The 13351-nt window shown below is 37.0% G+C and overlaps 1 protein-coding gene across 1 annotated transcript; it reads right to left on the bottom strand.

Annotated features, from left to right (window-relative positions):
* Window positions 1-840: 840 nt before the first annotated feature.
* Window positions 841-8301, bottom strand: LOC132113531 (E3 ubiquitin-protein ligase synoviolin). Its single transcript, XM_059521331.1, has 15 exons — window positions 8135-8301; window positions 7957-8049; window positions 7717-7869; window positions 7143-7191; window positions 6796-6899; window positions 6444-6570; window positions 6259-6358; window positions 6106-6171; window positions 5307-5423; window positions 5052-5209; window positions 4818-4970; window positions 4587-4727; window positions 4301-4484; window positions 4093-4205; window positions 841-1399 (listed from the first exon to the last, which is right to left on the bottom strand). Exons 1-15 carry the CDS (start codon window positions 8264-8266, stop codon window positions 1236-1238), a joined length of 1854 nt encoding a protein of 617 aa, XP_059377314.1. The 5' UTR covers window positions 8267-8301; the 3' UTR covers window positions 841-1235.
* Between the last annotated feature and the right edge of the window lie 5050 nt (window positions 8302-13351).

Consider the following 13351-nt stretch of genomic DNA (forward strand, 5'->3'; position numbering starts at 1 on the left):
ATTCTATTTTAAATGGTGCATACAGAAACAATACTTTTAGTACTAACCTTGTGCTCTGATATTTGTCAATTTATCTGAATAAAAAACTAATTTAAACAGTTTCGTTTGTTAATTTTCTGTTTACAAGTGTATGATGCTCTCAGAATTTGTCTTTTCAGAAAATACAGAAAACAAATCTGAATTTAGAAATTTTATATTTGTGAAAATAGATTTTGCTGTAAAAAAAAAAAATGATTTGGTCATAAAAGCCCAAACAAATATATACCGTAGTTAATGTTCATGATTAGGTGATTTATTTTTTTGTACTTTACAGTTTGGCCAAATTGACATTTTTTTTTAATTAAGTCATGCTCACCAAGGCCAATTTACTCCAGTCGTCAGTGTCATATGATCCTCAGAAATCATTCTAATATGCTGATTTGCTGCTTAAGAGACATTTCTAATTAGTATTAAAAAAAACATTGTGCCATTTAATATTTTTGCGGACACCATGATACATTTTTGTTCAAGATTCAAAAGAACACCATTTATTTGAAATAGAATTCTTTTGTAATATTATTAATGTCTTTAATGTCACTTTTAATTAACAAAGTCCTTACTGAATAAAATTATTATTAAAAAAATAGCATACTGACCCCATCCCTTTAAATGGTATAGTTGATAAACTCTAAACGTGCGTCTTTTTCGAAAAAATTTATTTTTGCAGTATGTACAGATCTTCCTATTAAAACACTTTATACATTATGTACAGCAAGTTAATTTAGATATTTGGTTAATCAAAGTTAATCTAAGAAAAAATCTATTATTATGTAGCGCTTGAAATAATGAAAATACACAAGGAAGGGGAAAACATCAAGTTTTAAGGGCACACAAGAAATCAACAGACCTTGTTCCTCTAAGACAGAAATCACTTTCAGAGAGGAAAGTCTCAGCATTACTCGAGTCAGATGTCACAGCGGACTTTAAAGGTGCAAGGCTTTTTTTTTTTTATCCTTAATATCTTTATGCGTGGTTACCCAGAAACCAGTTCTCGGCCAGAGTAGCTTCCGTACACGCTACAATGACAAATCCTCCACACAGCAGGAAGTGCTTGATGTGCCTCACTTAAATGAACATGTAAAGAACACATTAACTCTCCTCAGATTATCTGACATCTCAACATGCCAAGAGTCCGTAAGAAGCATTTCTACTGTCAGAAGTCAATTCACAATTGCATGTTTAAATAGATCACGTCATCAGTGGTCAGGAGTATTAGTGGTCTCCAGTTTACGCAGACGACGTCGTCTCAACTCGGCGGCATTTGGCTCGCTCTCATCCTCATCGCCCTCCTTCCTGTCTTTGTCCACACCTGTGGTTGAGTCTGGTGGAGAAAACCCTGTCGCTCCATTTACGGATCCATCTATGAACAAGAGAATACAATGAACCTGGAGTCAACATACAACTTTATGCTTTCAGATCGAATAGAAATCTTATACATTATTACTCGATCTAAGTCAGTCATTGTGCATTAACAGCTGTTGGTATGCAAATGAGCCGTCTGAGCTTATTTACCCAATGCAATTTTTATTTTGATCGCACATGTGCACCATATATATATTAACACACATACAGTACAGACCAAAAGTTTGGACACCTTCTCATTCAAAGAGTTTTCTTTATTTTCATGACTGAAAATTGTAGATTCACACTGAAGGCATCAAAACTATGAATTAACACATGTGGAATTATATACATAACAAAAGTGTGAAACAACTGAAAATATGTCATATTCTAGGTTCTTCAAAGTAGCCACCTTTTGCTTTGATTACTGCTTTGCACACTCTTGGCATTCTCTTGATGAGCTTCAAGAGGTAGTCACCTGACCTGAAATGGTTTTCACTTCACAGGTGTGCCCTGTCAGGTTTAAGAAGTGTGATTTCTTGCCTTATAAATGGGGTTGGGACCGTCAGTTGTGTTGTGCAGAAGTCAGGTGGATACACAGCTGATAGTCCTACTGAATAGACTGTTAGAATTTGTATAATGGCAAGAAAAAAGCAGCTAAGTACAGGAAAACGAGTGGCCATCATTACTTTAAGAAATGAAGGTCAGCCAGTCCGAAAAATTGGGAAAACTTTGAAAGTGTGCCCAAGTGCAGTCACAAAAACCATCAAGCGCTACAAAGAAACTGTCTCACATGCGGACCGCCCCAGGAAAGGAAGACCAAGAGTCACCTCTGCTGCGGAGGATAAGTTCATCCGAGTCACCAGCCTCAGAAGTCGCAGGTTAACAGCAGCTCAGATTAGAGACCAGGTCAATGGCACACAGAGTTCTAGCAGCAGGCACATCTCTAGAACAACTGTTAAGAGGAGACTGTGTGAATCAGGCCTTCATGGTAGAATATCTGCTAGGAAACCACTGCTAAAGAAAGGCAACAAGCAGAAGAGACTTGTTTGGGCTAAAGAACACAAGGAATGGACATTAGACCAGTGGAAATCTGTGCTTTGGTCTGATGAGTCCAAATTTGAGATCTTTGGTTCCAACCACCGTGTCTTTGTGCGACGCAGAAAAGGTGAACGGATGGACTCTACATGCCTGGTTCCCACCGTGAAGCATGGAGGAGGAGGTGTGATGGTGTGGGGGTGCTTTGCTGGTGACACTGTTGGGGATTTATTCAAAATTGAAGGCATACTGAACCAGCAAGGCTACCACAGCATCTTGCAGCAGCATGCTATTCCATCCAGTTTGCGTTTAGTTGGACCATTTATTTTTCAACAGGACAATGACCCCAAACACACCTCCAGGCTGTGTAAGGGCTATTTGACCAAGAAGGAGAGTGATGGGGTGCTGTGCCAGATGATCTGGCCTCCACAGTCACCGGACCTGAACCCAATCGAGATGGTTTAGGGGTGAGCTGGACCGCAGACAGAAGGCAAAAGGGCCAACAAGTGCTAAGCATCTCTCGGGGAACTCCTTCAAGACTGTTGGAAGACCATTTCAGGTGACTACCTCTTGAAGCTCATCAAGAGAAAGCCAAGAGCGTGCAAAGCAGTAATCAAAGCAAAAACCTAGAATTAAGAACCTAGAATATGACATTTTCAGTTGTTTAACACTTTTTTGTTATGTATATAATTCCACATGTGTTAATTCATAGTTTTGATGCTTTCAGTGTGAATCTACAATTTTCATAGTCATGAAAATAAAGAAAACTCTTTGAATGAGAAGGTGTATCCAAACTTTTGGTCTGTACTGTATATATACACATGCACACACACATTTATGTTTTTAACATCATCCTTCAAAAAGTATAAATCAATATGCTGATTTGGCACCCAATTTTAATTATTAATAGTTTTTCTTGCTTAATATTTTTATGGAACCGGGTCTTTTTTTAGCATTCTTTGAAGAATAGAAAGTTCATTGAGCATCATTTATTTGAAATAGATTTTTAATGTAACTTTATACATGGCTTTACTATCACTTTTGAGCGGTTTAATGCATCCTTGCTGAATAAATGAAATCATTTTTCAAATAGTAGTGTATTATGGTTTCTATAAAAACATGAAGCAGCACAACTATTTTCAACATTCAAAATAATTAAAAACATTTATCTTGAACATTAAATATGCATATTAGAATGATTTCTGAATGATCATGTGACACTAAAAACACAGCATACCTGTCAACCCTCCCGTTTTTCCCAGGATTCTCCCATATTTTACTATTCTATCCTGCTATTATCCCGTTAAAATATTTTCCCGTATTTTTAATCTTTCTACAAAAATAATATGGGTGTATTTTGTGTGTTCCGGTAAAACTCTCATAATTTGTATGGCCCAAACCTCATTATATGAATAATCAGATCAACAAATTCCAAGATTGGCCAGTTGCCAGATCTTGTATGAAATGCATCCTTCTCGCACAAATCGACACATACAAGATCCAACCCATTTGTCCCCTCAACCTGGCAACCTACAGCAGTGATAAGTACCGCAGGAAGAAACCGATCACTGGTAGAAATGGGACATATTTTGGGACCCAAATGTTGACAGGTATGCACACACTCACACACAAATAACTCAGACATTCAAGAAGTTGTGGCACCATTCCACTCACCGCTCTGAGCCTCGTTCTCCTGACTGGGAGTTTCGGTGTTGCCCGTGGAGGAAGAGGACTCCACATTCGCTGATGTACTCGTCTCACCAACGTTGGTTTCTGATCTTGGAGGACTAAACGGAGTAAAAAAGAAAGAAAATACAGGGATTTTAGAGGTAGGAACTGGTCGTGTCACTTTTTAATCGAATCTCAAGCCATGTTTGCACACCTTAATGTGGCCACCGTGCTGAGGTAGTGATGAATGTTGAGCATGGCGGCATCCAGTAATGTGTGGATGTTGTGAAGGCACTGCAACCTGGCTTCCAAACCTCGCCTGCCCTCCTGCTCCAGTTCCCTGAGCTCGGCCTCGGACATGGTGGACAGAGTCGACGGAGGCGGTGGCATGGATGACACTAGTAAACACAGGGGTCACACATTACTTAAATATATCTTGCAAAAAATATTTTTTTCAATGCATGATATTATAAAGCTGCATTTGGAGCATTCTGACTTACTGAAGGGTGGAGGTGGAGGCATCGGGAGCCACGGAGCTGATGGGAAAGGTGGAGGCATGGAGAAGGGGAATCCAGGCATTGCTCCGGGAGCAGCAGAGGCGCTGTCTGCATTCAGCTGGGTCGAGCTGCTGGCTCCTGATTCTGTACAACAAAATGTGAAAATTATTCAATGTGAGAATCTTGGGTATTCCAGCTTTTCACAGTGAGATGAGATGAATAAGAGCTGCTGACCTGCTCCCTGTGCCGGTGTTGCAGTGGCGCTAGTCTGTGGTGCGTCAGTAGCTGCCTGTGCTCCTGGAGCAGCAGGAGGAGGAGGTGCGCCTGGTAATGGACCCCAAAAGGGAAACAGACCCGGAGGAAACTGAGGCATCATACCTGGAGCAACTGCACAGAAGAGTAACCATGCTTTACAGAGAACAAACAGCCACGTCAGCAGATTCATTGGCCGGGTTTTGATGTTTTTACCATTGACAGGTGGAGGTACGGGGGCATTAGCAGGAGCAGCAGGGACAGGTGCTTGTGCGGGAGCTGGGGCAGGAGTCTGGTTCGGCTGGGACGCTCGGAGGACATCCATACGACAGGTCGGACACGTCTGCTGTCTCTGGAACCAGGAGCGAAGGCAACTACAGTGAGAGGAACAAACCATTCAGAATATGCCTGCAGAGGTCAACACCAAAGAAACGGGAGATTTGAGAAACCTGACAAGCAGAGGAACTGAACCTTGAGTGAAAGATGTGGTTGCACGGCAGTTTCTTGGCTCCGGTCACCATCTCTTCTCTGCAAATGATGCACACATTATCAGTGGCTTGCAAGTCTTCAGGGGTGGCATCTGGATAGCTGTGACAAAGCATGGCAGACAGTAATAATCATTACTAAATATATTAACACATACTAAACATATTAAACACGGTCTGCACAACATAAAAACAACACTAAATATACAATAAAAATAGAGAGAAAAAAAAAAAGCTGAAACAAAAAAACAACAACTAAAAAGTCATTATGACATTAAATGATATTAAACTGCCCAATATTAAGGAAAACATAATAAATATATTTTTCCTACATATAAAAATACAGATGAATGAATACTACAAATATTAAACATGGCCCGATAACTAAAGAATTTAAAAAAAAAAAAAAAAAAAAAGAAAAAAAAAAAAGATTTGGAATAAATAAATGAAGAAATTAATACTAAAACTGTTACTCTGCACTGTTAATACAAAAATAAAAAATTTAAAAGTAATTTAAGCACTAACACTTGCACATTATAAGACATTTCAGAGATACTCAAAGTAAATACAATTTTAATAATTAAACTAAAAACAAAATTAATAGGTTCTACAAATGTTAAACATGACAATACTAAGAACAGGATTAAATACACAATAAATAAATTACAGATTACTAAAATTTTACACTGCATTATAATAATAAAAAAATAAACAACTCGAAAACTTGAACAGTAATTCAAACTATAACTAAAAGATATCTGATATCATTCCAGAGAGATACTGACAGAGTATTCATATTACGAATGGCTCGTCGGGACATGATGGCGTCTGTTACTGCCTTCTTGAATTGCCTGAAAAGACAAACATTTTGCACATGACAAACGATTAAGACAAACTGTTCTAACCGTTGAGAAAACACCTGATGATTTATCACTCACCTCATTGTGAGATACATGGGTCGGATGGCAAACAGAGGGAAGGTGTGCACTTTTATCATTATGGTCATGAACGCCATATACAAAAGCACCTTGATGAAACCTGAAGGATGAATGCATCATCAGTCAATCTGTAACTGGGCTATCTGGAAACATAAACATCCAAGGTCTGGCTCTCTGGGATGTACCTGTGAAGAGTTCTGTGTAGAGCATGTAGACGGCCTTGTTGTCCCACGGATTCTCACTCTGCAGATCAATTGTATGCAAGGTGTACTTGATGAAGGTGGTGAGGACCATAGTCATCAGAATCGCATACTGAAAGAAAAGCAGAAAGCATTTACTGTACATCCACAGTATTAAGCCATTATTATTTTAAATCTCTAGTAGTATAAAATATGTTCAGCTGCTAAGATGACAAGCAACATAATTCATCACACCATGTGAAAAGGTTTAGAGTCAGTGGGCTTTTCATTAGTATTCATGAAATTGAGTTCTGCAAGATCTCCTTCAAACTTAAACTAGAATTAAACTGACACTCACCTCAAATCCAAAAACCAGCTGCACTGACGCTCCTCTGGTTATAATGCTGTGACACGCATGATTGACAAACAGAAAGTCCAACACTCCCAGCAGCACCATCAGGGCTGCAGCAGAGAGACATTAACATTAGTGACACGCTCATGAAATTATGCAATACCTCAACAGTGAGTCCAAATAAGGCGGTCTAAAGTCAAATGCCTTGAAATTCAAGATACAGGTGCAGCTCCATAATTTGCATGTCCGAAAAAATGAGTTAGCAAAATAGTTTCATATATAAAAGGGAAGTAAGAGATATATTTGTTGCTACAGAACACAGGCGGTGGCAAATCCAGTCATGAATTACTTACAGAGAACTCTGAAGTGGAAGACCCATGAGATATTGGGACTCCTTTCCATCTAAAAATATGATAAACAATGAAAGCCTTTTGTTTAAAAGCAAAGCAAAAAATAAAATAAATAAAAAATATTTTCTTTCTTAATGCTCACATCTAAAAATAAAATGAAAACATATTCAAAAATATTAAATATGCATATTTTTTAAAATAGACGTAACATCTTAAATGTTCAAATTTAACAGCAAAATATAATAACACTGTTCAAACGATAATTTAATTTAATAATAAAATTAAATATAAAATGTAATGAATACATATTTTCATAATTAAGGTGGAACCTCCCAATGTTCTTATATAACAATAAAATGACAATATATGGAACAATATATATATAAAATGACAATGTGTCAATAAAATACAAATATAAACTGTAATAAAAAATATTTATGATCACATTTTAAATTTAAATATGAAAACATTATATTCCAAAACAATAAATTAGATATTTATAATAAAATAAATATAAAACAATACCGATTTTGTTTCGTTTTACAAACTGTTCAGAATCAGAGCTTTATTCACTCACAAAGTCCACCCTGTCTTCAGCCAGCCAGTGGAAACACTTGAGGAAAAGCAGCAAAGTGAAGAGGGCCACAAAGCGAGGAGAGAAATCATCCCTGAAGACTGTAAAGGCCAAACAGGTCTCGGTCACCGCGTACCAGGAGCGTTCAATCAGGTGCTGAAAACACAAACAATGCACAAATAAAAACGACAGAAAGAAAAGCTTTCTTTAGCCTTTGCACACTTTGCAAATTAAGACACAAACCTCCATCTCAGCAGCTCTCAGTTGCCCGAAAAACACCTTCCGCATTAATTTCCCCAAAAGGAAAACCAAAACGAAAGCCTGAATGTATATAACCTGCCGAAGAAATAACAGTCAAATCACAGAGTTTACATTCCCTTTCCATAATGATGAGACACTTAATATACCGACAGCGACTTACTGCCATGCTAGGACTGCTCTTAGTGAGGTACACCACAGTGGGGTAGAACTGGACCTTGAGGAAGTACGCATGAGCCACCACTGCACCAGTCAGCACCAAACTGGTGGCTGTCACCAGAGCGGCTCGCACCATCCTGCACTACACAAGAGAGAGAACAAACACATCAGGATGAAGTATAAGTATAACACCACCATTCAGATGCTGAACACAATGAATGCTAGTATTAGCATGTCTCAGGAATAACTTTCAAGTTAAAGTAATGGCCTAAATAACACTATGTATATGCAATAAACACCAAGGCCTATTATACATATTCCTAACAGCACAAAAGAGTTAAACTAAGCCTTATTTATCAACTTGCATAGGATTCTGTTTGTATATTAAATGCTTGGCAACAGATTCTGTTTGGAAGCAGCACTAATTAGCTCAACATTATATGAAGGCTACCCTACGACAGTTATAATTAATCTACGATAACTTAAAGATAATAAACACTAACTAAATCCGGAGGAGGGTGTTTTAAAGCCGAACATATGTTGATATGCATCCAGTCTGGCCGATTCACATAAGCTAAACATTAGTCTCACCTCAGCCGCAGGAACCCGCTATTTCTGCTTTGGAGGGATGGGTTACTGTTAAGTTCTGCTTCTAATAACTGCGTCTTGTGTCTATCCGTCCATCTAAACCAATCGTGTCTCTTCCAGTCTCTTGAAGTCGCGGCCGCCGAAAGGTTACGTGTTTATTTTTCGCTTGCTCCGAGCAAGGCCACCTCACTTCCGGTGAGCGTTCGATCCCGCCAGTGGAGTGAAGACAGCGCACCGATCACAGTTTCGGTTCCAAAATAAAAGCTTATGAAACTTTCAGAAATTCAGCTAGACAATTTTATTTGTTCCCACAAATAGGTTATTTCGTTACAAAGAGGTTTTCTTTAATTGGCTTTTAATACGCACAGCCAGGTAACAAAATAACTGTGTAAAAATAAAATGAAGTATTAATTTATTACACAATTGACATTTTTTACAGCTTTATTTTTAAACATTTTTTTATATAACTATATATTTATATTTATAACTATATATATATATATATATACATACATATACATATACATATATATATATATACATTCGTATTCATATATATATATATATATATATACACATATACATATATATATATATATACATACATACATATATACATATATATATATATATACATTCGTATTCATATATATATATACACATATACATATATATATATACATATACATATATATATATATATATATATGTATATGCCCCAACTGCTCCCCGGGCCCCGCAGCATAAATGGCTGCCCACTGCTCCGGGTGTGTGTTCACAGTGTGTGTGTGTGTGTGTTCACTCCTCTGTGTGTGTGCATTTCGGATGGGTTAAATGCAGAGCACAAATTCTGAGTATGGGTCACCATACTTGGCTGAATGTCACTTCACTCACTCACTCACTATATATATATATATATATATATAGACACACAGTGGAATTCGAAATTTTTGGAAACCCTTGCAGAATCTGTGAAAGTGTGAATCATTTTAACAAAATAAGACAGATCATACTAAATGCATGTTATTTTTTATTTAGTACTGTCCTGAGTAAGATATTTTACATACAAGATGTTTGCATATAGTCCACAAGACTAAAAAATTGTTGAAATTATTAAAACAAACCCATTCAAAAGTTTGTGAACCCTTGGCTCTTAATACTATGTGCTGTTACCTGGATGATCCACGACTGTCTTTCTGTTTTGTGATGGTTGTACATGAGTCCCTTGTTTGTTCTGAACAGTTAAACTGAGAACTGTTCTTCAGACAAATCTTTAAGGTCCTGCAGATTCTTCAGTTTTCCAGCATCTTTGCATATTTGAACCCTTTCCAGCAGTGACTGTATGATTTTGAGATACATCTTTTCACACCGAGGACAATTGAGGGACTCAAACACAACTATTAAAAAAGGTTCGAACATTCACTGATGCTCCAGAAGGAAACAAAATGCATTAATAGCTGGGGGGTGAAAACTTTAGGAATTTGAAGATCAAGGTAAATTGTACTTAATTAGTGTTCTGGGAAACATACAAGTATCTTCTGTTGCTTATGAAGGGCAGAACTAAATGAAAAAAAATTATATTTCAACAAAATAAGAAAAAAATGGACATCTTCATCGTGTTCAAAAAGTTTTTTTTTGAATGGGGTTATTTTAATTTCAGCAATTTTTTTGTATTGTGGACTAAATGTAAATCTCTTTTATGTACAATATCTTACACAGGACCGTACTTAATAAAAAATTACATGCATTAAGTATGATCTCTCTTATTTTTTGAAAATTATTCACATCTTCAGATTCTGCAAGGGTTTCCCAAACTTTCGAATGCCACTGTATATACATATTTGCATATATACATATACATACAGTATATGCATATATATATATATATATATATATATATATATATATATATATATATATATAAACAGGGTTCCCACTCTTTTTCAGAGATAATTTTCCAGGACTTTTCCAGGACATTTCAAATTTCATGATGATGGGAATAAAATATAAGGATCACATATTCACAGCCTAAAGTAATATATTCCTCTCTCCTCTCTTAAAAAAGCATACAATTTATGGCTATAACCCAACTATAAAATCCGAAATGCACTAAACACACACACACACACAGCTTCTGAAGGTAAACTCTACACTTTATTTTAATGAACACATTATAACGACTGCCTAGGCCCTTCTTGTTAAGCTTCCCCTTCCCTCTTCCCCCAACTGCAGTCTCCAAAGAAATAAAAGGCATTATAAAAAAAAAAGTTTGCAAAAAGCAACTGTCCCAAACAGACTAAACAACAAATAAATGTCTGTCCAAAATATTTACTGCATTAAACTCCACAGTAACCTTGTGAATTTTTTTTACTGTTTGAGTTGGCTCAAACTCTCTTGCAACTTCTCCAAGCTTTGTTTTAGAGCTGTTAACTCCTCACTTTTGTCTGCGACACTTTTTCGATAGGCATTTGATTTTGTCAGTAAGGTGAAGTCATGCTTTCTCTCTGCCCTGACGGCCATTTCATCTGCCTCTTTCTGCATGGTTTCAATGCTTGGTTTCGAAACTTGTCCAGCCTGGAAGTGTAAGCAAAATTTTGGAATTCTGCTTTATGGTGTGTGTAGACGTGTATTAAAAACATTTTGTACTGTGCAAGAACCTCATCACACTGAGGTGCAGTGTACCAACCAGCATTGAGCAAAACTTGCAAGAGTTTTTGAAGCATTTCTCTTGAATTATCTCTGTTTGCAACCATGATCACAGGGTCAAGGGAGCTCAAGTGCCGCACAGCTGGGTACATTAGGGGACTTCTCGCCATTCTTTTCTTGCAAGTCATGGAAAGGAAGGAGACACATTCATTTTTGAACAGCTGAATTTTTACAGGATGTTCCTTGTGTTAATGTTCTTTATTTAATAAAAAAACCCACTAGTAATAATATATAATATTAGTATATAATAATAATAAAATATAAACGAACAGTGTATCACAATTGTATAAATAACGCAACAAATGTAATGTTTTAAAATAAATACAATTTAGAATAGAAAGAGGAAAGGTAAGATGCTTTAAAAATTAAACTATTACCACCAGCAGATGGCAGCAAATAACAGTCTTAATGAGTGAATCATTGGAGTCACTCTATCAAACGATTCATTCAAAACGCTTATTTAGGAATGAAGAAAATGACAGTCTTCATGAATGGGTCATGAATCGTTTCTCAAAGATTCAGTCGGCAAAGAAACGTCACTGTACTGTTTGTTGCTAAGAGAAATCCCACCATGCAATTATCGCTGTGCATCGCGTCAGCATTTCATTTTCACTTCCTATATCGTTCATAAAACAGGTTTGGGAAGTTTGGGTCTGATTTGTCATGGGGATGCAAGACTTTCCAACGATTCTAAATAAAATAGACTTAACAAATCGATAAACTTTTCTCAGGCAAATGCCGTCACTCATGCAGTAATTCGCCGTGCAGACCCCTTGCACATGCGTATCAAAATAATTACTTTACAATAATATTAACATGTAATTAAATATTACCTGCATACCAGTGAACATTTGCTGCAAACATTCGAGCACTTTATTTCTAGCACCTGAAAACCGGCAACATGAGACAGCGCAGTGTTGCCAGATTGGAAATGCCCAAGTATCGTACCAGAAGTTCAAAATTATCGTATTTGGAAGAAAATTATCGTACACGAGTCAAAAGAGTTATTTATCTATTCTAAACCAACAATATTTCGACACGACCTGTAAATTACACAATAGATAACAAGGCGTATTGTTTGACGGAAGCAGTGAGACAAAATACTATCCCATTATTTTCAGTGACTGTCTCCGGCGTGGCGCATATTAAAACATATTTAAATGATTTTAACACTTGCTTTGTCGCATCCAGTGAAGAAGGAATTTAGTTGTTGCTGCGGGGTGCAGTTAACTCCACATCTGAGCCGCTGTCATCGGAATCCTGCGTGTTGCCAGATGTTGAAGGGGTTCTTTCTGTCATGGACCGCAACTAGTGCTCGTTGGCTTTAAAGCAGGGCACCCTCCAGCATTCTTAACACACTCTGAGGTGCACACGAATGCATTTAGAGTGTCTGTAATGAGCCGATTTCGTGTATGAGTAAAGAAGGCCTATGACTGCAACTACCATCATTTAAATTTTCATAAAATCCTGAAATTATCGTACATTACGGGATTTTTTTCATTATTGATCGTACATCGTACAGAGGTGAAAATTATCGTACAAATACGATATTTATCGTACGTCTGGCAACACTGAGACAGCGTCATACGTCACAGGGAGCTTAAACAGCGTGAGCTCACGTGTCAAACTCAGCATCCCTGAACAGAGCGCTTTCTGTTACGTTAATTGTTTCAACCAGTTGTCGGCCAATTTTTTAATGATCAAGAAAATTTAAAAAAATAATCATTTTCCAGGACAACAAGATTTTTTCCAGGACAATCTATGTTTTCTCTCATTTTCCATGTGTTTTCCAGGACTGGAAAATTGGTCATTAAAATTCCAGGATTTCCAGGACACGTGAGAACCCTGATATATATATATATATATGAAAAAACAAATATTCTCAAAATACAGTTAAAGGCTGGGCATGATGTAATCTTTAATAAAT

Source organism: Carassius carassius, chromosome 33 (genome assembly GCF_963082965.1).
Source record: "Carassius carassius chromosome 33, fCarCar2.1, whole genome shotgun sequence".
Taxonomy (NCBI): Eukaryota; Metazoa; Chordata; class Actinopteri; order Cypriniformes; family Cyprinidae; genus Carassius; species Carassius carassius.